At 40.1% G+C, this 25219-nt stretch overlaps 1 protein-coding gene across 1 annotated transcript in view; it reads left to right on the top strand.

Moving 5' to 3' along the window:
* Positions 1 to 25219, top strand: part of RGS5 (regulator of G protein signaling 5) — a 56930-nt gene that overhangs the window by 5643 nt on the left and 26068 nt on the right. The window contains exon 2 of the mRNA XM_086393836.1: positions 23385 to 23495. Coding sequence (XP_086249962.1) covers positions 23385 to 23495 — 111 coding nt within the window. The remainder of the gene's footprint in view (positions 1 to 23384; positions 23496 to 25219) is intronic.

Below are 25219 nucleotides of genomic sequence, written 5' to 3'. Positions count from 1 at the left end.
TCATTAGTAACAGGATGTGGTTGGAGGCCAGAAGATAACAGGTTCCTATATCTTTCTTCCTTTAAGTTCATTAGATAACATTAAACCTGCACTCCGTTTTAAAGGCTGAGTCACCCAGAGGATAAAGACCATGAAAGCCTAATTGTTTTTGACTGAGAAAATAGCTCCTAAGTTTACACATTTCAGGGATATTAAAGAAAATCCAGCATAAGAAAGGATGTAAATTCACAGTCTATATTCCCTGCCTTAACATCAGCAATGTAGTGGAGTACAAAAAATGGACATGGTAACTCCACCTCTATTACTTCCTTAGTTGTATAAACTTGAAAATCTAAGCCTCTCTGAGCTTCATATCCTTATCCATAAACGAGGATATTTATCTTGTTAAGGAGAGATGCCATAAATAATAAATGAAATAATACAAGGTAACTAGGTTTTTGTAGGTGGATGACTATTAACTATCAAATTTCCTTCCATTCTCCTTGCTCTCTGTGTGTGTGTATATGTATGTGTATTAGTCTCTCAGTCGTGTTCATCTCTTTGAGATCCTATGGACTTTAGCTGCCGGGCTCCTCTGTCTATGGAGTTCTCTTGGCAAGAATATTGGAATAGGTTGTCATGCCCTCCTCCAGGGGATCTTCCTTACCCAGGGATCAAACCCTGGTTTTCTGCATTGCAGGCAGATTCTTTATGGTCTGAGCCACCAGGGAAGCCCTTCCTTCTTTATGTGTAGTCAGAAAAAAAATCATAATCTCATTTTTAAAAACAATAACAATGAGTTTGCATAATAGTATACTATTTTTACCATTTCACCCATAATTCTTTCAGCAGGTATCCCTTTGCAGAGCTCTTAACAAAGCATTAAAAACCATGATTATACTGACAAATTAACAATTCTTTAATATCCTTACATATTCAGTAAGTATCCCAATATCCTCAATGATCTTTTGGTAGTTGGATTGTTTGACCCCTCAGAGTCTAAATGAGGGTCACACATTTTGGAGGGCTGCTATTAAATTTTATTATTAGACTGATAAACACTAGTAATCAATTTCATTCACTGACAGAATGGAGTCTTAACCACAGGACTGCCAGGGAAGTCTCAGGCTAGTGTTCTTTCTACAATTAATTGGGCTCTAACTGCAGAAAGGCAGTTCTTGCAAATGTCCTTTAAGGACCTCTAGAAACTGCGAGACAAATGTCTTCTACCTGATGGGTGTGGGTTGCCATTTCCTCCTCCAGGGATCTTCCTGACCCAGGGATTAAATTCACATTTCTTATGTCTCCTGCATTGGCAGGTGGGTTCTTGACCACTAGCAGCACCTGGAAGTCAGGGACACATTAGCTGTCTTAGTTTGGAGTGGTTTGATAGAGTGGCGTGCAGTGAGGCACCCACGGTTCTTAAGCAAGCCGACCTGAGGGGTTTGTCTCAGGTGCCCTTACACCCACCTCTCACATTCCATTAGTCATTGCAGGAAGCTTCTCCCTGGGCTCCCCATTGACTCTTCTACATCAAATCATGTTTATTAAGCTCCTACTGTGTGTAGCACACCACACCCAGGGCTGCAAGCCTGCTGGGGCACAAATCCTTTCTCCATTCTACTCCTGAACAGTGAGGAAACTAGCCCATCTTCCCTGAGGTACTGTTGAACTGAGGTTGAATCCTGAGGTTCAGACACAAGTCACCCTCCCCTCAAGACTGAATGAGCAACCCCAAGTCACCACCCAGGCACCAATACCACAGAGACCCCAGGGTCACACACCGAGATTGATTCAGAGCCTCTTCAATCTCTCCTGATCAACTGGTTTCCTGCTTTTATTTCTCTTTTTACTTTCAATTAAATATAAAAGGCTATGTAGCATGTGGAAATGATACTGGGTGGGGAATCCAGGGATTCTGAGCTGTAACCTTAGGTTCTACTAAATAGCAGAGGGCAAGTCATGAATCAGTCCCTCCCTTCCTCCTCCTCATTACTGTATTTGTAAAAGACTGAGAAATCCAATTATATAGTCCTCCGCACTCCTTCCAGCTCCACTACTTCATTGTTCTTGATTTGGACACTGTATATTCTGAAGAAAGATTGTATTTTTATTCTAATTTTCTACACTTCTCAGGTCCTACAGAAAGGCCTGGGAACTAACTTCTCAATGTATTATAGCTTGAAAGCACCAATTAAAAGTATGCATTTTTGTTCTAGTCACTTGGATCTCAATGGCTAAGTTCAGTACCCTATGTTTCTTAAAAAATATTTGTACCAAATTCAGAATAAACTCCTAGTTTATGAAAAACATATAAGTAGTGAAAAGTGACTTGGTCTTTATTTTGGTGAATTCCACTAAAGAAACAAATGGTTTTGGTTTCTTACACAATTCAAGGGTGAATTAGGATCAGAGATCATGGATTCTAACAATCTAAAATTCTTGTGCAGTTGACCCCTGAACCACTCGAGGGTTATGGGTACCAACCTCCTTGGAATGAAAAATCCACTGGCTCCTCTGGATCCATGGTTCTGCCTCTTTGCTGACTCAACCAAGTGCTGATGGTGCGGTTCTGTAGTATTTACTACTGAAAAAAATCCACGTCTAAGTGGACCTGTGCAGTTCAAATCCTTGTCGTTCAAAGGTATTTTGCTTACAGTTAATTTAGTTCTCTCTTATCTCTGGAGTACAAGTTCCTCAAGATCGGGGAGGAAAGTGAAATAAAGACACAAACACACCTCACCTTTGGTGCACGGTGCTCCTGACTGCCTTCACACTGTGTCACGTGTTTCTCCAGGGAGTGGAATTGGTGGCCCACTCAGGCTCTTCTGAAAGCTGCCCAGAAAGATACTCATCCTTTGACTTAACAGTGAGTTTCCATCCTGAGGCTGCCATCAAGTGAAATTCAAGTGTTAATCAAGTGTTAGTTGCTCAGTTGTGTCCTACTCTTTGCAAACTCGTGGACTGTAGTCCAACAGGTTCCTCTGTCCATGGGATTTTCCAGGCAAGAATACTGGTGTGGGTAGCCATTCTCTTCTCCAGGGGAACTTCCTGACCAGGGAATCGAACCTGGGTCTTCTGCATTGTATGTAGATTCTTTAGCATCTGAGCCACTAGGAAGGCTGCAATCAGAAGGGTGAATCGGGGTTTCTTGGCTTTTATATAACGAGCCAGTTCTCATCTACCAGTTGAGTAGATCATGGAGTACAGGCAGTTCTCAAAGTGGCATGAATACTGCTTCTGACGGCATGAATCCAGGTCAGGCACGTGAATGCACAGGGACTGCAATTTCTGACTAGAATGAGGACATATACCTTGCCTGTAGGCCAGGCATTAGAAAGTGGGCCTTTCTTGGAAAATATATAGATGAGGCCAGCTGAATCATAGCATGCATGCATCACCAACACAGCTAAGGCACATGTGACTTTGGGCTTAATCACCCTGACCATCGTTCTCTTGGAAAGTCCAGATGAAGTATTTCCTTGCAAAGCATACTATTCAGTTGGCATGCTGAGATAAAATACCTTGTCCGGACATTTCTTCTCTTTCAAAAAGGAAATATTGCAAGATTGAAAAGATTCAGCTAATGCTTTGGTCATAGATACCTGATAATCAGCAGGCTTTATAAACAGCAAATAAGGCTAAGACCATTATTCTATATTCTGCATGCTTTCCTTTCTCTTTTCCAACTGCTCCTCCAGACACTTCTTAAAACAATACCTAACCCTTTAGATAAAATAGTGTTCAGATTCTTAAACTCTACATTCTAGAAAGATGTTAGAACTATCATATTAGACTCAGAAGAAGAGAAGAGACAAAATATGATACTTGAAAAACGTGACGTGATAAACTGCGTAAGTGCTCAGCATTGCTAGTGAACTGAGTGGAGTTGTTTCGTCAAGCTACTACTGTTTGACAAATTTTGTGAAGACCATATATTTCTTGATGAGGCACTTGTCTGTGAGAATTCAGGAAGTTTAGAAAGAATCAAGATGTTTCATTAACAAAGTAGTTTGTTATATTTGGCAACTTATTTTAAGTAATAGTTTTCAAGAGATATCTGGGTCGACAGGAGCATGGGACTGAATGACCTGTGCACTTTGGGACAAGGTCAACAATGCGTCCCAAGACTTGCAGACTTTCCCAGAAGAGCCCACTGTCTAAGGTCTGGTGCTTTCTGATTACAAGTTTCCAGAGTCTTGGACTTTGTTTCTGAATCCCCCAAGACCAAATAGTATATCACTTGGACACACACACGCATGCTTGTGCACATGTGCACACCCACACACACCTGATTTTTTTATGACTTGGAGAAAAGATAACTTGGTTGAAATCAGAGATCCATGTAGACAGCTTGAAAGTGTCTGTATTGTCTAGGAGGAAGCAATTTTTTCTTTCATATGGATTCATTGTAGATCAATGGGGATTTTTTCTTCTCTTCACAGGTTGAATTTTACACTTTTTCCTTTAGCTGGCAACAGTGAAGAAAAACACTTTCTGTAACTTGGGATTGTCTTAAAATTCAAATTTGACCATTTGAAAAGCCTTAAATTACTTTTTTTCCAATTGCCTTCTAGTTTTTATCTTCCAGATCCTCTAAGAATAGCTTAACCTTTGCCTCCCTTCCTGGTTCAGACAGGGTCTTGTTGTTTGCAATTATGCTGACACGTGAGTGCAGATGGCTGGACTGCAGCTGAAGGAAAGGAATATGTAGCTTTCATTAGCTACTTAAGGAATATATTTTGTCAGATGGATACCAGCTTAAGAGAATGAAAAAGACAAGATGAGCAAAGACAACCAACAATTGTGACAGTTGTAGAATTGAGAATCTAGCACAATTTTGATTATGTGTATACGCATAATAAAGTCTGAGTGATCCAGATTCATAGATTCTGCCCCTTGAGATGCGATGCGATGTTACCAGACTTTTTGGTGACTTGTCCAAGACCACATAGCTAGTTACAGTTGCAGATACTTCAAGGTCTCTGGATTTACCTATCATCTTCATTTCATTTGGTCTGATGAACTTTAATTTATGAATTTTGTTTCTACACTTTTAAAATATCTATTCTTACACAAGCCATCATCATCTTTCAAAAGGGTGTTGATTAGGAAACAAACTGTAGTCTTTAAGAAAAAAATGATTTAACAAAACTATGCCTATAGCTGCCAATGACAACATCTGAACTCACAAGAGAGGTGATATTGCATAGTAATTAAGAGCTCAGGAGTTGAAGTGAGATGGGTTTGATTCATTTACTGGGCGATTTTGGGGCAGATCATTTAATCTCTCTGTGACTCCGTTTTGTCAGTGCAAGATGGAAACAATATTTATACTTCCCTCAGGATTGTTATAAACACTAAATAGGGTTATATATTATATGGATTCAGTAAAACATTTAGTTACCTGGGGAACATGTGCTTTCTCTAAGTGTGTGATTTCTCTTAGTTATTTTTATGTTGAGAGACCCTTGCAGCCAAATCAGAAGAGTCTGCATCCACAAACTACCTTCATCTCCCTACAGAGTTAAACAAGAAGTATGGAAAAGGGACACAAATGGAAAGACACATTGCAAAAAAAAAAAAAAAAAATGACAGCAAATGAGACAGCAGGTAAGAGGGAGCAGGAGAGAAGGAGGATCACGGGTAACACCTCTGAGCCTGGGGTTGATGGAGCAAATGGACTACGGACAGAATATGTTTGCCTAGGGTAGGTAATGAGGTTATTCCTCTTTATCTGGTCTTACCTGGTCTTCTCCTTTGGGAAATCTCAGATGATGTCAAGTCAGAACACCTTATCCTGACTTTCCTGATAGTTTTATAGTTACCAAGTTAATTTGATTAAAAAAAAAAACTAACTGTAAATGCTATATGCAAGACTCTAGAGGAAAAAAAAAAAGACCCTAGATAATAACTCCTAGAGAGTTACACCATAATAATGAAGCCAACAGGACACTATGTCTAGTTTGAGCTTTGGGGTCTAGGAGAGAAGGAGCAAGATTAGAGAAGAATAACTTGTCCAGGGAGGAAATTTAGATAACTAAATGTTGACATATAGACTTCTAACTTAGTAACTCCTAACTCAATAAACACACAGTTGGAGGAATCCCTATTCACCAAGTCACGATGCATGAATACCTCAGATCAGAATTCATTGCTCATTGGGAGAAAAATGAGGGAATGCTCTAAGGATGCTGGAAAGAAGTTTCCAAGATTATGCCCCTGTGATATATGCATGGACCTCAAAAGTTTCTTTGGAACATTTAGAAAATATATGAGGAAGATGGAGACTTCCATATTAAACTTTGGGAAGGATCTCTGGGGGACCTGGGAGAAGGACAGGGGAAGAGCACCTGCTTTTGGGATCCAAACAAATAACCTCTCCTCCCTGGTCACACAGGAGTCCAGCTAAATCATATGTCCTCAAACCTCAACCCTCTGAGAAGCCTTCTCTTTTCTCCCTCAAAGAGAAACTGATTCTCCATCCACTGAACTCTCAGAGCTTTTTCATCTTCCTTGTATTTTATATCACTTCCTAAGCAGCTTTCCTCAGATTCAAATTTGGTTGGGTATTTGAAGTGACCTAAATTAATTCTTATTCGAACCCTGCAAGGTAGATATTATCAACACCACTATTTTGCCAACAAAGAAACACAGATGAATTAAATGTTTGGCCCAAGGTCAGATGATACACTCCATACACTGATACACTGAGTTCTGGTGTGCCAGTTTCAAACCTGGGACCATTCCACCATGTCATGCTGCTACTGCTAAGTCGCTTCAGTCATGTCCGACTCTGTGCGACCCCAGAGACAGCAGCCCACCAGGCTCCCCCGTCCCTGGGATTCTCCAGGCAAGAACACTGGAGTGGGTTGCCATTTCCTTCTCCAATGCATGAAAGTGAAAAGTGAAAGTGAAGTCGCTCAGTCATGTCCGACTAGTAGCGACCCCATGGACTGCAGCCCACCAGGCTCCTCCATCCATGGGATTTTCCAAGCAAGAGTACTGGAGTGGCTTGCCATTACCTTCTCCACACCATGTCATAGCTGCACCCAAATAAATCTATGTATATAGCTGGCCCATAGTCCCTGGAGCTTCTACAGATTCAACCAATCAGGGAATCAGACAGAGAAAGTAAGTCAGACAGAGAAAGTAATAAGTAAGTCAGACAAAGAAGGATAAATATCATTTGGTATCACTTATATGTGGAATCAAAAAAAAAAAGTACAGATGAACCTATCTACAAAACAGAAATAGAGTTGCAGATGTAAGAAACAAAGTCATGGTTACTATGGCGAGGGATAAATTGGGAGATTGAGATTGACATAGACACAGTTATATATATAAAAGAGATAACTAGTAAGGACCTACTGTATAGCACAGGGAATTCTACTCAATACTTTCTAATGGCCTATATGGGAAAAGAATATTAAAAAGAGTGGATATGTGTATACATATCACTGATTCACTTTGCTGTACAGCTGAAACTAACCCAACATTTTAAATCAACTGTACTCCAATAATTTTTTTTTAAGTATTTGAAAAAAATCCAGGAAGCTCTAAAAAGCAAAACTTGGATCTACTGCATGCTGGCAAACTGTTTTCATAGCATTTGCATTGTATTCACAACTATTTACATGACATGTATTTTGTATTGGGTAATATAAGTAATCTAGAGATGATTTAAAGTATATAGGAGATTATGTATAGGTTATATGTGAGTACCACACCATTTTATATGAAACTTGAGCATTTGCAGATTTTGATATCCATGGGAAGTGGGGATGGCCCTGGAACCAGTCTTCCATGCATACCAGGGGCAACCGTACACACATCTTCTTTGTAAAATGGGAACTGCTTAAGGTCTGGAACAATCTCTTATTAATTTTGTAAAGCGTTCTCCTTACTGTCTGGTATGGTGCCTGACACACAGTAGTTACTCTATTAGAGTATGATAAGTGAATGGATAAATGAATTTGTGAAGCAATAAATAGATAACTCTTAAAAATAGAAATCTTGAGATAATAGGGTATTATTACAATATATTGAGGGAAGGAGAGAAGAAATGGTCTGAAATGTACTTCTATACTTCAGACAAGTAACAGTCCTCTTACTCCTCATGGTTATGTCATTGCTATACTGCACACATAATAATTTGGCAAAGACAAATGACCAAGTGTTCTTATCATCTGAGCTAATGAATTTGTGTCTATTGTATAAATTCATTACCAGACACATTAATTCTGAGAATCATAGTTTTACTAAGTGATGTTATTTATATGTTTATGTTCATTAAGTTTTAAGTAAATTTTACTTACTCCTCTTTCTTTCCCTTCTTTTCCAGTACCCCTTTTTGCCACCTTTATTTCCTGCTTTTGTAAGATATAAAACCACTAGAGTCCATGGACAGCTAGAAAATTTCATTCTAGAAAGTCCTTCTTTATAATTTAAAGCAGAATGAGATGGAGATGTTCAAAAGCCACGGTCACACCAGTGTTCAGAGAGGCTCTCGTGGGAATGGCTTCTGACCCCTCCACCTTTGGAACTCAAAATAAACCACAAATTTCTGTCTTCCTCAACTTGAAGACCATTTTCCCACTGTTTATTATCTGGCTTCCAAAATGAATTACAAAAAGTCCAGAAATCCTGCCAACAATATTTCGAATAAGACAGAAAATTGAAGGTCAAAGAGGGAAAAAAAGCCCTCTACTCTGTCTGTCTTGTCTCTCCACTATCTCATTACCCTTAATAACCTACTCTGAGCGATGACTATGTCAGAGACAGGCCATAAAACCATGGGAATTTCCTCAATTTCCATGGGAATCCTTGGGTAGGGTGTAACCAGTTCTTGGGAAAAACAATACTATTATTTTTTTCATTTTAAAATAGCAGCACAAGGCTGGTGATATTCTAATATAACTCTGAGCTGTGGGAGGCAGCAGCAAAGGTCTTCCAATTTGCTTTCTTTGTCTTTCTGTGGGATCGTTGCCCAGAAATGTATATTCTCTGTGCTTTCAGAATGAGTTGCATTATTTCAAGGTGGAAACCTTCTGAAAGGAGCATATCTTGTATGTCAGTCAGAAGGATCTTTGTTGAATTCTATTCTAGTCTATTTATTTAATAAGCATTTGTTTTCCAAAAGCCAGGTGCAAGTTTCTGTGATAGGATAGTAGAACAAACATGGTAGAACAGTAATAGTAATAAGAAATATTTAAGGAATATTTAATATGTGGTAAGAGCTCCCCTAGGTGCTCCCCAGTTGGCCCTAATGGTAAAGAACCCTCCTGCTGATGCAGGAGACGTCGGGAAGATCCCCTAGGGGAGGGCATGGCAACCTACTCTTGCCTGGGGCATTCCACGGACAGAGGAGGCTGGTGGCCTACATGTCCATAGAGTCACAAAGAGTCAGACATGACTGAAGCAACTTAGCACACAAATTTCTTTCCTAAACATGTTAATGCCTTGACATATTTAGCTCCATTATATATACACACACACACACATATATATATATATATGTCTGTGTGTGTGTGTGTGTGTGTGTGTGTCTCTCTCTCTCTTTCTATATATATATATATATGATGCTTGGGAATGATATATATGATTGAGGGCTAGAGGAGAAGGGGGGGACAGAGGATGACATGGTTGGATGGCATCACCGACTCAACCAAGAGGACTTTGAACAAACTTCAGGAGATAGTGTAAAATACAAGCCTGGCATGCTGGAGTCTATGGGGTTGCAAGGAATAGGACACGACTGAGCAAATGATCAACATATATAGACATACGTATATACACATAAATGAGGTAGGAACTATATTATCACTATATTATATTATCAATATATTAATCAACTATATTATCAACTATATTATCAATTTTATGTAGAAAATTGGAAGCTTAGAATTTAAGTAACTTGCCCAAAGTCACTTAGCTAGTAAGTAAGATAATATAAACAAACTAGTATATACTTGTACTTTTATCCTTTACACCATCCTAGGAGTTAAAGCAACTTTAAAGTACTTAATTATTTTCAAGATGCTTTGGGAAACCAAGGAAGTAAAAAATGGCCCCCACCATCAATGAGCTTATTATCTCACTGGGAGTACATATACATGGAACTCTTAGATATGCATTGATGAGAAACTAGAGTAATTGGGTGAAAATGTTCTGTCCATAAGTTCAGCCGAAGAAAAGCATTCTATCCTTTGCTCCATAACTTACTGGAGATCTAAGGATAAGATCTTATACAAACCTTAGTTTTTTACTTTTAAAACAAGGGAGGAGCAAATTAAAAGCTCTGTAAGCTCCATCAAATATGCCTCTGTTTTGTGATCTGATGTTAGAGAAGAGATAAATCATTACAGACTGGAGTAGTTACGGAGGTTTCAGGATTTAAAAAATGAGATCGTTTTGGTCTTCGAGCATTAGAAGAGTTTTAATCATCACATGAGTGGAAGAAGGCAGAGATTGTGTGCTTGGGGGTTAAACAGTTGGCCATTGGGATTAGGTGCACAAATAGTTTTGGGGAACTAAGGGAAAGAAGCTTAGAAAGTGATGTTTGAAATTGATACAGTTGATCAGAGATACTCCAAAGTGTGGTCCTGGGAGCAGAGAATTTATATATTTGGCCCCACTTCAGACCTCTTGAATGAGAAATTCTGGGATGAGTCTGAGAAATCTGTGTTTTAACCAGACATGCTGGTGACTGGGGTGCATATTCAAGTTTGAGAATCATCGTAAATACTAGAAAGCCATTACAAACAAGGAGAAAATTGTACTCTGGTAGTGAGTGTAGGATACATTCAAGTAGAAAGATGGAAATGGTGAGGTGGGAATCCTAGTTCAGGCCTGGAGAAAGGTGCTAAATTTAGATATGGAGAAGAAAAAGCACACGTAAAAGAATTTTCTAGGAAGATTGAACAACATTTGTGACAGATTAGCTATTGGAAATGAAGAAGACAGTCAAATGTGAATCACAGATTTTGTAAATTATGAGAAGGAGAACATTCTAATTATAGATAAACATGGGATGTTGGGATAATATTCATTGGAAGGACTTATGCTGAAGCTGAAACTCCAATACTTTGGCCACGCAAAGAACTGACTCATTTGAAAAGACTTTGATGCTGGGAAAGATTGAAGGCAGGAGGAGAAGGGGATGACAGAGGATCAGATGGTTGGATGGCATCAGTGACTTGGTGGACATGAGTCTGAGTAAACTCTGGGAGCTGGTGATGGACAGGGAGGCCTGGTGCGCTGCAGTCTGTGGGGTGTCAAAGAGTCGGACACGACTGAGTGACTGAACTGAACTGAACTGATGAGATGTTGGGAAGGAGGATGGAAGAGAAAAGGAATCCATGGTACCATTCACAAGTCATTTCACATCTCAAGTCCTGGCTTTCTCATTTATATTCTCAAGATGTTGAGTATGATAATCTTGAAGTCTTAATTTATAATAGCTAAAGAAGATATTACAGGTTTTCTCACTAAACTTGTTTCCTTCCTCTCTCCTTATTTTTGACTGAAGACAAGAGAACCCAAATTTCTTAAGCTCACCCAGCAAATTAGTGACAGAGTTGAAAACAGGGTTTAGTCAATGGCAAATGTTACTGTTCACTCTTTCCTAAGTTTCCTTCCTACTGTTGTATGTTGACAGTTGTCTTTTTTGTGTGTAAATAAGCTAGACATGTTCCTTCATTAGCACAGGAGTTAGTAAATAATAATAATAGTCCCTGTCATTTATGGATTCCATTGTCTGTGCTAGGCAATACTATAAGCATCTCATATAAAAGAACTAATTTCTTCACCATGAAAAACTTTTGAGGTAGGTGTCATTAGTATCTCTAGTTTATAGATGAGAAAACTGAAGCAAGGTAAGGTTTAGAAATCTGCCAAAAGTCATACACATAGTAAGATAAATCTGGTCAGTTTGACTTCAGCCTTCATTCCCTTAACCACTGTGCTATACTGGCTAATGCCTTTTAGGAAAAAAATTGCTTAATTTTGGCATTAGCCAGATTCTACTGGGAAGAGTTCCACTTCACTTTCTCTCTCATAACAGCCTCTTTGACCTGTAGCCTACTTGCTTGGCAAATTCTTTCAGTTATATAACTTGAGATGGGAGTTTTGCCACAGTTAGGAGTTGGGTATTTTCTCTGCCAAGGGCAGGGGAAAGATTGAACACAATCCAACATGTTGCTTGTGACTGCAATAAGGAACTCGAGATCTGGAAAGTATCTTATGAAATCATCTGGACTGATCCAGATGTCATATGACTTAGAGCTTATCCACAACAGCTGGTTTTGTCTTTTCTTGGTGAATTTTCTTCAGCAATGGAAAGTTGGCCACATTTAGCTCAGTTTCCATGGTTTCATCAACCATATGGTTAGTAAGTTCTCTTGAATGCTTCCTGTTTTTTTTAAGGGGTTTTTTTTTCACACTTATAGAAGGATGACTTTTGAACAATTTTCAAAAGGCAGATATCATTATTTATGACTCAATGGACATGAATTTGAGCAAACTCCAGGAGACAGTGGAGGACAGAGGAGTCTGTCTGGCATGCTACAGTCCATAGGGTTGAAAAGAGTCAGACACAATTTAGTGGCTGAACAACAACAACATCGTTATTTATCTTTTTTTTTAAATTTTATTTTATTTTTAAACTTTACATAATTGTATTAGTTTTGCCAAATATCAAAATGAATCTGCCACAGGTATACATGTGTTCCCCATCCTGAACCCTCCTCCCTCCTCCCTCCCCATACCATCCCTCTGGGTCGTCCCAGTGCACTAGCCCCAAGCATCCAGTATCGTGCATCGAACCTGGGCTGGCAACTCGTTTCTTACATGATATTTTACATGTTTCAATGTTCTTTTTTGAAGCATCATAATGCCTTGAAGTCATTCCAAGAACCTTGTTTGTGTCTGGGTATTAGCTTGAGTGAAGCCGGGAGCTCCAGGACTAAAAAGGTCGTCTCATTATGAGCACCATATAGCTGTCCCTGTCTGTGATCCTGGCATTTCCCTGGAGTCCCACAAATGTGTGTGTGTGGCAGGGGAGAGTGGGGGTGTTGATCAGCTAAAGAACCCTAAACCAGAGTCCTGTAAACTTGTCTCAAAGATTCCGTCTTTTCCCCTCTGTTTCTCTGCCTCTTTCTTTATCACTCATCAAAAGCAACATTTCTCTTGAGGATCAAGCCTGTGTATCTCCCCAGCGAGTTTAGGGTCTTGGAAAACAAAAGCTAGAAATGAGATATTATCTTCAATCAATATCTGCTTTGGGCCTTACAGCACAATTCCTTCAGAAGTAAGAAAGCACAAATCCTTTCAAGAAGCACCTACATTCTTGAAGGTCAGAAGAAAAACTATTAGTATAGAAAAGCATGAACTGACACCTCAGTTCATTAACATTTTATATGTTATCATGATTATCTTTAAGAGTTGCTGCAGACCACTTGTTCTCTGCCTGCGTACCGTGAGGAGGGAACTCTTGCCCACAGCTAGAGTCCTTGCACCTAGATTCAGGGATCATGTGATTAGAATGAAAGTCCAGTGACACGTGGAAATATCAGGGGTGTGGAGAGACAGAATGTGTTTCTCCCTCAAGTGACCGAGGAAGAGAACGCATCATCAGGCTCTATGGATCTTCCCATGCCCAGCCTGCATTTGACCGACAGGGAACAAACAAACGAAGACTTTCCCCAACTGCCTCTAAGTGAGTGAGGGCCTCACTTTCTGTTTTCATCATTGCTTTGCAGCCCAAATATCTTCCTGGCTTTCAATGTGGAGCTTTCCCTCTATCTTCCCCAGTATAGAGTCACCAGAAATTGCTTCTGACTTTTCCCAGTTCTCAGGCTTTAGTATCTTTGTGATTTCACCAGGAAAGTAGTGTTTAGGGCATATAATTCACTCATCCCATGAAGAGAAAAGGAGCTTAATGAAATCAAATACTAATATCCCAGAAGTTAAAAGTAACTGCTATAAACTGTAATACTAGGCGAAACAAGATGGGTGTTAAATAAGTAGAGATAATGATGATGGTTGCCATGCATTGCATGCCATGTATGTGCTAGGCACTGAGCTAACTTTTGCATGCATCATCTCATACATACCACATGGAAACTTTTCACAGCACATACGTAGTAATGTTTTCCTCATTTTACAGATGATGTAACTGAGGCCAAGAGACATTATATAACTTGTCTAAGGTGCCATAGATTCTAAGTGGCTGTTGAAAACTAGCCTAAATCAACTTATTCCTGTCACTCTTAGGTTCTTCTTGTAGATAACTGTAGCTAGCTATTACTGGTTAGTGGTGGATGATGCTTAGTTCTTTCTGCACAGCTTCACTACCAGCTTATAAAAGCAAGATCACCATATGTATAATGAAACCCAACGTTCCATACTTACTTAGGCATATAATTGTTAACATTGGTGCAAAATATGTACACAACTTGTTCTGTACTTTTAATAAAGGCTTCTTCTTTGTGCTCTGACTATAACTTGCAGGAAAATTTCACCCTGACAATAAAATTCTGAGCTGGGATCCTTTTTTTTTTTTTTTGGCTGTGCTGGGCCTTCATTGCTGCAGGCTTTTCTTTAGTTTGGCACGTAGGCTTCTCATCGCAGTGGTTTCTCCTACGGTGGAGCATGGGCTCTGGGGTGCGCAGGCTTCAGTACTTGTGGCACAGGGGCTCCACGTCTCTAGAGCACAGGCTCAGTATTTGTAGCACATGGGCTTAGTTGCTCCTCAGCATATGGGATCTCCCAGACCAGGGATAGAACCTCTGTCTCCTGCATTGGCTGGTGTATTCTTTATCCCTGAGCTACCAGGGAGGCCCCTGAGGTGGGATTCTAATACCTTTGTAGCTGGTATCAGTCAACAAGAAACCTCTGAATCAAGGGGATATAGAACTATTTAGGAATGAAGTCACAGCTGCCATCTATAAGAGGGAAGAGCTATTTACATCCTTATAACCTTTCTATGGGAGAAGGCAATGGCACCCAACTCCAGTACTCTTGCCCGGAAAATCCCATGGATGGAGGAGCCTGGTAGGCTGCAGTCCATGGGGTTGCTAAGAGTCGGCCACGACTGAGCAACTTCACTTTCACTTTCATGCATTGGAGAAGGAAATGGCAACCCACTCCAGTGCTCTTGCCTGGAGAATCCCAGGGACGGGGGAGCCTGGTGAGCTGCCGTCTATGGGGTCGTACAGAGTCGGACACGACTGAAGCGACTTAGCAGCAGCAGCAGCAACCTTTCTGTGGGGTGGATGTGAGTTTCCACAATAGTATCACCAGTACAAATGACTTGACTATCATTGTGACTGTAGAGAGCCCATTCTCTAATGAACAAATCTACGAGTAAAAACTCACTTCTAACGTGCTCTGGTAATTGACAAGGCATCTGATGGGGTCTGCCCTCTGTAAGGACAACTAAGGCACCTACAGCAGCCACCCCGTGGGCTTTTTCAAAAGCCTGCTGACCACTGTGATTAGGACAAATAGTTGAAGCTAATGCTTACACAGTGTCACACGGTAGCAATTACAAGCAGCTGAAAGTTTTCATTTCACTGTTTGGATTCCTGATTTTGTGTTTGTCTCACCCCACCGAAACGTAAACTCTGTGAGAAGATCTTGTCTTTATGTTTCACAAGAATTTCAAAACCTGTAATAGTCTATGGCACATGGCAAGCATTTAATAAACATACTTTTAATTTGTTGAATAAATAAGTGAGCAAAAGGAGAAGCTACTAAGGCCAGTCTTTTCTATCTCAATGTGAATCTATGAAATAAAGTCAGTCAGCTTGTAGACGAGGTCCATAGTCGGTTACTGCAGTTGCCTGTCTAGGGCCCTGATGCTGAGTTAATCTGGAGCAGTTAAGAACTTGAGCATTAGAATGAAAGTAGCTGTTATTACGAGAACTTACTGAAAGTATGTGCGTGTGTGCATGTGTGCATGTGTGTGTGCTCAGTCATGTCCGACTCTTTGTGACCCCATGGACTGTAGCCCACCAGGCTCCTCTGTCCCTGGGATTTTCCAGGCAACAGTTACTGGAGTGGATTGCTATTTCCTTCTCCAGGGGATCTTCCCCACCCAGGGATCAAACCAATGTCTTGGGTCCCCTGCATTAGCAGGTGGATTCTTTACCGCTTGAGCCACTTGGGAAGCCCAATGAAGAGATCAGAAAACATTAAATGTTGAGAGGTTACAATAGACAAATGTATTATGCATCCATTGAGCACAACTGACGTCAATTCAATTTTTTTTAGCCATCTTATAGTGTGACAGTGCTGGCTATTTAACTGATTTAATATAAGTGAGAACTTAAAGCGCTACCAAGGATGATTCAATTGTGTCTGGAAACGGAGCTGTCACTTTGGAGTTATATCCTAATGCATAAGTAATAATAATACTGTGTATGCTTTAGCATTTTCTTCATCATTCTATCATTTGGACCACTAAGGGGTATTTCATATTGAGTAACCCAGAGTCATTTTCCACAATGTATCATATTAATAATATATGTCAGGTAAAAAAAAAAATGCATATTTTAACATGGTATCTCAGTGCATTAGTAAATTACTCTTCCACTTTCTGATGAGCAACGAGTGGATTTTCTTTAGTTCAGATAGAAGAAGGTTATTTCAGGAAAATGGTAGATGCCAAAATTATACATTCTCTTTCCACCAAAATGACCCTGGAGGGCCTTCTCCCTGGACGTGAGAATCAATCTTGATTTTAAGGGGGATCCTGTGGAGTTTGAGAATTGACCTGATTTTCCAGTGATATTTCCTTATGTTCTTCTGAGGTTTTTCAAGATCACCCTTGTCTCTCATGAGAGACAAACTCTACTGATAACAAGTTTTCAATGAACAGCTTGTTCATTGAAACAAGGGCTTGTCCAGTCTTGAACCAAATGAATCTCTCTGGGTGGGTTCAGCACAGTGAACACACACCCTGGGCCCCCTTCTCTCCATCAGCCTCTGCGGGGGTTCTGTCTACATGACTCGGATCTCGGCAGCAAGAACTCAGAGAGCTCCTTTATTCCTCTGCTTTCAGATCCGGTTGCCAGTACTCTCCAGCTGTGGTCTTATTGCAAATCAGTGCTTTAGGAACTTTTATTTATCTTTCATGGGTATTTATTACATTTCTTTTTGGAGCCAAGAAAGGTCATGTCCTTTTTGCCCCTGTAGAAACAAGGTTTGTAGTGTTTCTTCAGGAGGCAGCAGCAGGGAACAGACGTGCTTCACTGATGAGCTCACCTTCCTGTGTCCGGCAACACAGATTTAAGTCTGCAACACAGATCTAAATTGGATTGGCTTAAAATTGGATTGTCCTTGATAGGGGACAGGTTAGAACACTTCTTTTGGAAATGTATTGTAAAATCCTGTCCTATACTTCCTGGTTTTCTTCCATCCTGTCTTCTTTCCTGGCTGTTTAAAACATACATCCAACCTCAGAACTAGTCTGTGCCTCGCGGCTACTTCTGTTTAAGTAAAACCTGATAAACTGTGGCCTCATAATGGATTCTAGTCAGACTGTTAATGACTGTAATTACTCTGCCTGCCTTTTCTACCTGGTGTGAGGGACTGAAGAGCAGACTCAGTTTGAGCCCTCACTTGTCTGTTTCCAACTTCTCAGACAGAAATTGAATTCAGTGAGAGTCCTTCTAGTCATTTAATGACTCTAACCTCTCCCCAGTTAACCAAAGCAGAGACAGCTTAGTCCTTGATGACTTCTTCTGTGCTTCATCCCAGGATTTCACCCACCCACTCCAAAATGCAGTTTTACTATAACCTAGCAATTTATTCATTCATTTACTGATTCATCGCTTTACATAGTAAATCCTTATTACATGCCTGTTAAGTGCCTGGCCCTGGGCTAAGTACTGAACCTGAAGTTGTGAACAAAACAGATATTAACCCTCTTGGGACCTGACATTCTAGTGGGAGAGGGACAGATGGTACTCAAATAAATATGCAGAGATATAATGTAAATTGACAAAGACCACAAATGAACAATACAGAGGGCTCTAGAGAATACAGTAGGAGCAGCTGTTGGAGCACGTGCCTGCCATTATATGGTTTTCATGTTATCACATTGGAGCTCCTTGAGGCTAGGGCCTACTTTTTTTTTTTTTTTTTAATATATCCCCTCCACTTTTATCCATGATTAGCAAAGTATGTAGCAAATAATTTACACGTATGTGTCTTACACTCACCTGTCCCACGTATCTCTTAGACAAGGGACGTCTTTGTAACCCTTGAAACACCCAGCACAGGACTTTATATATAGTTGGTTATTGACAAAGTTTATTTGAACATAATTAAAATATGCATTTTTATTCTGCTACATTTTTGTTTTAGTGATTGCTTGTACTGTTTTCCACACTTACTCACCTTTTAAGGTAACAGCTTTCCCTCAATTCACCAATTAGTCGGAAGGACTGAAGCAGCCCAGGGCCTTCTGAAAACATACCCACACAAGGGACGGATTTAAAATTTCACAACCATACAATTATTCAAACTCTTTTCAGTTTGAAATCAGTAATGTGAGTAATCTAGGGAAAAGATTATCTTCCTCTGAACCCTTAATTAAAATTTTCACCCAGGCATTTCCAATGATTTTATTTCAAAACAAGTTTTTCTTTGTAAAACCAAAGATAGCAAGGTTGGGGGTGAGACAAGAGGCGATATGATTCGATTCCTGTTAACAAGCCTTAATGTAATAAAGCTAGGAAAACTGCCTGGTGGGCGGTCAAATAGAGCCAAGGACTGAGGTGAAGTCACATTAGAAAGTTTCCTCCTCTGGATGGAGTTGTTTTGACATTAAATGAATGTCAGATACATTCAAGCTTGCCTTTAAAGTGAAGTGAAAGTTGCTCAGTCGTGTCTGAATCTTTGCAAACCCATGAACTATCCAGTCTATGAATTCTCCAGGCCAGAATACTGGAGTGGGTAGCCTTTCCCTTCTCTAGGGGATCTTCTCAACCCAGGGATCCAACCCAGGTCTCCCACATTGCAGGCAGATTCAGCTGAGCCACAGGGAAGCCTTGTGTTTTAAAGGGGAAAATAAATAGAAAGGTTTGAGCTTTTGTTCTGCTTGATTTTCCAGTTGTTGTTGTTTCATTCCCATATCTGTGTGTGTCACTATGGTGGGGAGGAAGGGGTGAAAGTGGAGGGAAAGTAATCCAGGAATCTTGAGAAAAACAAATGTAGTAACGCTGTTTATTCTTCCAAAAAGAGTAAGGTATTTCAAGTGGTTTATACCTCAGCATCAGTCGAACTGTTCAGCTTTTAAACTTTTATTGTTTTATAAGAAAAACAGTAATATTATTCACTCTCTGTATTCTCTCAAAACCCTAATTCAATCAAACAGACTTCTCAAGTGCGCTGACATTTTAACATCATACATTGGAACCTACACTAAACATAGAAAGAAGTATTTTCTGAAGCACTGCATCTCCTTTCTCCCTTACACCCCCAGGGCAAGTATGAGGAAAAGAGGAATCGTATGTTCTCGTGTGTTTCTCTACTTTGAGGAAGTGAAATATGATTTTCTATAGGCAATATTATAAATTGCAGTTGATTTCCAGACTATCTTTCAAAAAGACAAGTTTAAATAATGATATAGATAAAATTGTACAAGGGTTCTGATTCACTCTGGTTTTAAAAGGCTTTTGTAGGATGTCTTGGAGAATTTAACCACTGTTTATAGACAGTATTTTTAAATGAGTAAATGCATCTGAAAGAGTTAGCAAACAAAAATTTGAAACAGGTTTATAAGATAGGATGCCACCTCTTTGAAGGCAACTTTCAATAATTTTACCTCTTTTCGGTCTCTCATACAGAATTTGCTGAAGGCTGCATACTATACAGAGGTTCCTCTCTCATCCATCCTTCTATCAGGAAGGGGAGACAGAGTGAACAGACTTCATCAATATTGCTTTCTGCTCTCTCCAATTACTTTACACTCAGGCAATGGAGAAGCACTTTTTGCATACCTTCAAATGGACTTCCCTAGTGGCTCGGTAAAGAATCGGCCTGCAGCGTGGGAGAGTCAGGCTCAGTCCCTGGGTCAGGAAGATCCCCTGGAGAAGGGAATGGCAACCCACTCCAGTATTCTTGCCTGGAGAATTCCATGGACAGAGGAGCCTGGAGGGCTACAGTTCATGGGGTCACAAAGAGTCGAACACGACTGAGCGACTAATGCTTTCAAATGATATGAACATTCTCTTCTTACCCCGGAGGTCCCAGCCTTTTCTCGCCGACCTTGCTGACTGCTATTCCACCCTTGCCTTTTCTGAGAAGCCCTCCTGGCTCCTCCTCGTGAGCGCTGGGCTCCTCCACCATGCTCTGCTGCCTTCTTCTTGAACAACCACTGTTCTTGTTCACAAGCTTGAGACGTCAATAGGCTGTCAGCACCTTGCAGGTAAAGGCAAAACTCTCTGAGTGTTTGTTTTCTGCATACTGATGCCACAGTAAACACGATCAAGGAGCAAAGTAGGAATGAATAAACGAAATCTGAAAATGTTCAACACCTTCATTCTAATAACCTCTTTGTGTCCAGCTTACTCTTTCACTAGGCAATCAAACACAAATATCTCTCTGCCTTTTTACAAAGGCAAGTGGAGCAAAAGAGGAAAAGATATAGAAGTTGAGAGGGGGAAAAAGCAAAACATGAGAACCATTCCCTGGTGGTTCAGATGGCAACGAAGCTGCCTGCAATGCAGGAGACCTTGGTTCGATTGGGAAGATCCCCTGGAGGAGGGCATGGCAACCCACTCCAGCATTCTTGCCTGGAGAATTCCCATGGACAGAGAAGCCTGGTTGGGCTGTAGTCCATGAGGTCGCAGAGAGTCGGACACAAATAAGCACAGCACAGATAATCTTTATCTAAATATTGGTGAGTGAACTATTGGGTCAAGTGAAACAATTGCTTCATGCCTTCTCCTATGGTCAGGAAGTGAGGGGCTTATGGGACCAGGAGGAGAGGTATCCTGGATGGAACTCTTCAAGGTCTAAGTAGATTATCCTGTTTTGATGAAAAGGTGAGCCTAGTGTTTCTGGTTGTAGTTCTACACACTGGCCAGCAGAGGGCAGCCACACACACGGCCAGCATTTTCACAGCCAAATACTGTTTTCTTCCTTCAGATAAATATAAAATTGGCAGTTCTTGTCTCTAGAGGTAGAATATGGGAGGAAGTGGATGTATTAATTCTTAGTAACATGTGGGAAGTTTTTGAATATTTTACTTTGGTACTCAAAGCTAGGGAACATGGCTTGAATTTGGCTGGAAAAGAATGATTGTGTAGTTAGGACTAACTTTGAAGCAGCAGTATTACATGCCAAATGCTGCTCTAAGGGATTCACATGCATTAGTGTATTAAATCATCACAAAATTCTATGAGTATGTACTATTTTATTAGTCCCAGTTTCTAGGCAAAAAACTAAACATTAGATAATTTAAGCAACTTATAAAGTCTGGAATCAAACTGATGCTTATTCTTCTTCTCATGTTTTATATAAGCTCGCTTAGCAGAACATTCTCAGTTCAGCCATAATGTTGTACACAGCTGAGTTCAGGCTGCTATAGTGTGGTACCTGAGTTGGTTTATGTCAGACAGTGGGTCCCAGGGAAAGAAGAGAAGCAGGAAGAACTGAAAAGGAAAAGACACTGTGAGAGTGACCAATAATTCCAAAATCACATTTACTGTACTAAAGGAACCTATGATATGATTGATTATCTATGATTTTATAAAGTTATACAGTATATTTCCTTTTTCTCCCTAGTGGCCATAATTGCTAATCTCATGTATTTTATATTTTTTAATTGCCTCAGTACCATCTTCACGTGAATGGATGAAGAAAGTGTGTTTATAGTAACACAATTCTATCAGACCACAACATGACTTCACAATCCCATTACAGCCCTCTGAGACTTTGATTATGATCAGCATTGACTGGGAGATAAATGTTAGCAGATTTGTAAGGAACAAAAATCAAGATATGTTTAGTTCACTTTGGCAAATATTTTTGAAAGTTGACTATGCTGCCAAGCTTCATGCTATACACTGGAGTTAAAAGGTATTTAAGACTCAATTCCCTCCTGCAAAGAGGTCTTATATCCAGCTTGGGAAACAGACACATAAGTCAGTAACCATAATGCAATATGATAATTGTTCAGTCGCTAAGTCACGCCTATCTCTTTGCAATCTCGTGTACTGTAGCCTGCCATGCTCCTCTTGTCCATAGGATTTTCCCAGACAAGAATACTGAAGTGGCTTGCCATTTCCTTCTCCAGGGGATCTTCCCAGACAGAGATCAAGTCTGCATTTCCTATGCCCGCAGGTAGATTCTTCACCGATGAGCCACCAGGAAGTCCTGCAATATGATAAACCATATCTTAAAAGCATGAGTGAAGTGCTAAGGTGGCAGTGAGAGGACAGCTTTTTGGGTCTCTCTCAATATACAATGGCTTGTCATATGGATTCATTTTTAAGATCTGCTTGGTGCTTTATAAATTCAGACTTGTGAGAAAATAATGAGTAATTTAGGAAGTTAGTTTTGAAACTGGGCATAAAAAGAGTTGTATCCTAGGATGGAGAAGTACCCAGACTTCGGACCACATGTATTCACTAAAATGTTGAAGACAGAAAGGAGTAGTATAATGCTGTTACAGTCAGTCCATTGATAATTAATACTCATCTACTGAAGGCTTTCTGCATAGACGATGCTGCTACAAGAGCCACTGTGGAACAATGGGCAAGGGGGTGCAGAAAATCAAATGCATATAAAAGAACATTTTATAGAGAATTAATCATAAAGCAGAATAATTTAACTTTATAGCTGGAAATGGCTAAAGGAAACATCTAGGTTAACTGTTATTTTACAGATGAGGGAACTGAGGTCTGGCAATAAAAAAAAAAAATGATTACCTTTTCCCAAATGTTACGTGTTTAATTAGTGGCAGAGCTAGGACCAGAGCCCTGGTAGGCAATACAGTGAGTTGCACTTGTGAATTTAAAATCAGACAGCTTGGGGTGAGGTCCATTTCTATCACATACTGGCTGGGTTATCTTAAGTTATTTGAATTCTCTGTCATTAGTTTCTTCATCTGTAAAGTGGGAATACTATACTATCTGCTACATATAATGTGAAAAAATACATATGAAACAATTGAGATTAAAATGAGATAACACGTATTATCCAGGGATGTATTAAGAGCTTGATAAATGTTATTAGAATTTATGTAACCCAATTTCTATTTTAGTATTCTTTCCACCACCACAGTGAAATGGTTTTTTCTTCATTTTTGTTTCTCTGACATGCAAAGAAATCTTTTTTAGATCTCTATGCTGATGCAGTGTTCTTTTCCCCTCATATGTCTCATTTTTCAGGGCCAAGGAGATTAAGATCAAGTTGGGAATTCTCCTCCAAAAGCCGGAATCTGCCATTGACCTTGTCATTCCATACAATGAGAAGCCGGAGAAGCCAGCCAAGACCCAGAAGTGAGTCATGATTATGGATTCCACTCTCTACTTCTGGAGGATGGCTATTCTTCAAGTGGAGAGAACCATCCCTCTGTAGAACTACTCCCTTCAGTGACTCATCAAGAATTATAAGAGTCCTCAGAGAGTTGGTTTGTATTGATAAGCAGGATTTTTTTTTTTTTTACACTCTCCTGTATATGGAGCATAATATTGCTTACTGGCAGGATGCTTAAACAAAAACGATAAGACCTCATCTTGGGACATCGTAAGTATGTTTTAAAATACCTGTTCACTTGCTGTCCTTGGGTGAGGTGAGCATTCTTGATCCAATTAATTACGATGACCGGATGCTCACCTGCTCAGGAAATATGCAAGACTGCTTCCTCAGCAGGGAGATATAAGTGGGAACAGTTCACTCAAGAAGAGGCTGGCATCAAGAGAAACAAGTCTAATAGTTTCTTCTCCAACCCATTGTCCCTTCAAGGTCCCACAGAGGAAACGAAGACTGTTGCTTGGTGCAGGAATGAATACTTGACCAGATGCTTCTATTTAAAGCACATCAAACAGCTCTTCCCTAGTCCATAAATTAATATTTCTATAGGACTTCTGCAGTCCTCCGCCACCACCCCACATATTTAGGCATGGAGGGAAACTATAATTCCAAAGATTCAAGATGTTACAGCAGTGAACCTAATCCACAATTTCATTGATATTACTGTAACTTAACATCACTACTCCGGAGAAGGCAATGGCAACCCACTCCAGCACTCTTGCCTGGAAAATCCCATGGAGAGAGGAGCCTGGTAGGCTGCAGTCCATGGGGTCGCTAAGAGTCGGGCACAACTGAGCGAATTCACTTTCACTTTTCCCTTTCATGCATTGGAGAAGGAAATGGCAACCCACTCCAGTGTTCTTGCCTGGAGAATCCCAGGGACGGGGGAGCCTGGTGGGCTGCTGTCTATGGGGTCGCACAGAGTCGGACACGACTGAAGTGACTTAGCAGCAGCAGCAGCAACATCACTACTCACAGAATTCTCGGTGTTTACTGTTGGTCCACTAAATACACGGCCGATGACCGACTAGACAAATGCACTCCATCTTCTCTTTAAAACAATGACACCCCTAAAATCAAGAAAGGAAAGTGAGAAGAAGAGCTAAATGTATTCAAGACCATTCACTCTACTACCTAAAAGCTTTGCAGAGATCACAGAAGTGTGGTAAAAATAGAGGAATGCCTTTGAACCTCCATTTCTTTTAAAATTTAACATTTGTATAAATTGGACAATCTTTTCTCCAAATGACCTTTCCACTAATGTAGCTGGATTGGTTGGGAGCTAGAGAGATGGGTTATTCCTTTCAAATTTTTTTTTTTCATCAGTCTAAGTGGATATTTCCACTCTCCTCCTTTTATTACTTCAAAGTGATCCCAAACCGGAAGTGAGGCATAATTGAGTTTTCTGCATTTAGAAAAAGGGAAGTTAATTTAATGTAGAGAGCAGGAACCAAGCACTGGGAGAGAATAAGAACCATATTTCATTATAGCAGAAGATCAAAAAGTCTGTTTCGAAATAAACAATGTGGAGGTTATTGATCTGTTGGAATTAACTTTTAAAAAATAAATATAGTGCTACATTTCCTGCTTTGATTCTCGGCTTTAATATCCCACATAGATACTTGAAATATTTGGCTGAACAGGGATTCAGGGAGAAGCAGTTTTGGAAGAAAACCTGAGGCTCACGTTT

This window comes from Bos grunniens, chromosome 3 (assembly GCF_055505025.1).
Source record: "Bos grunniens cultivar Pamir isolate PY7600 chromosome 3, Bosgru_T2T1.0, whole genome shotgun sequence".
Classification (NCBI taxonomy): Eukaryota; Metazoa; Chordata; class Mammalia; order Artiodactyla; family Bovidae; genus Bos; species Bos grunniens.
Note: the sequence above shows the minus strand (reverse complement) of the source record. Positions and strands in the feature narration are given on the sequence as shown.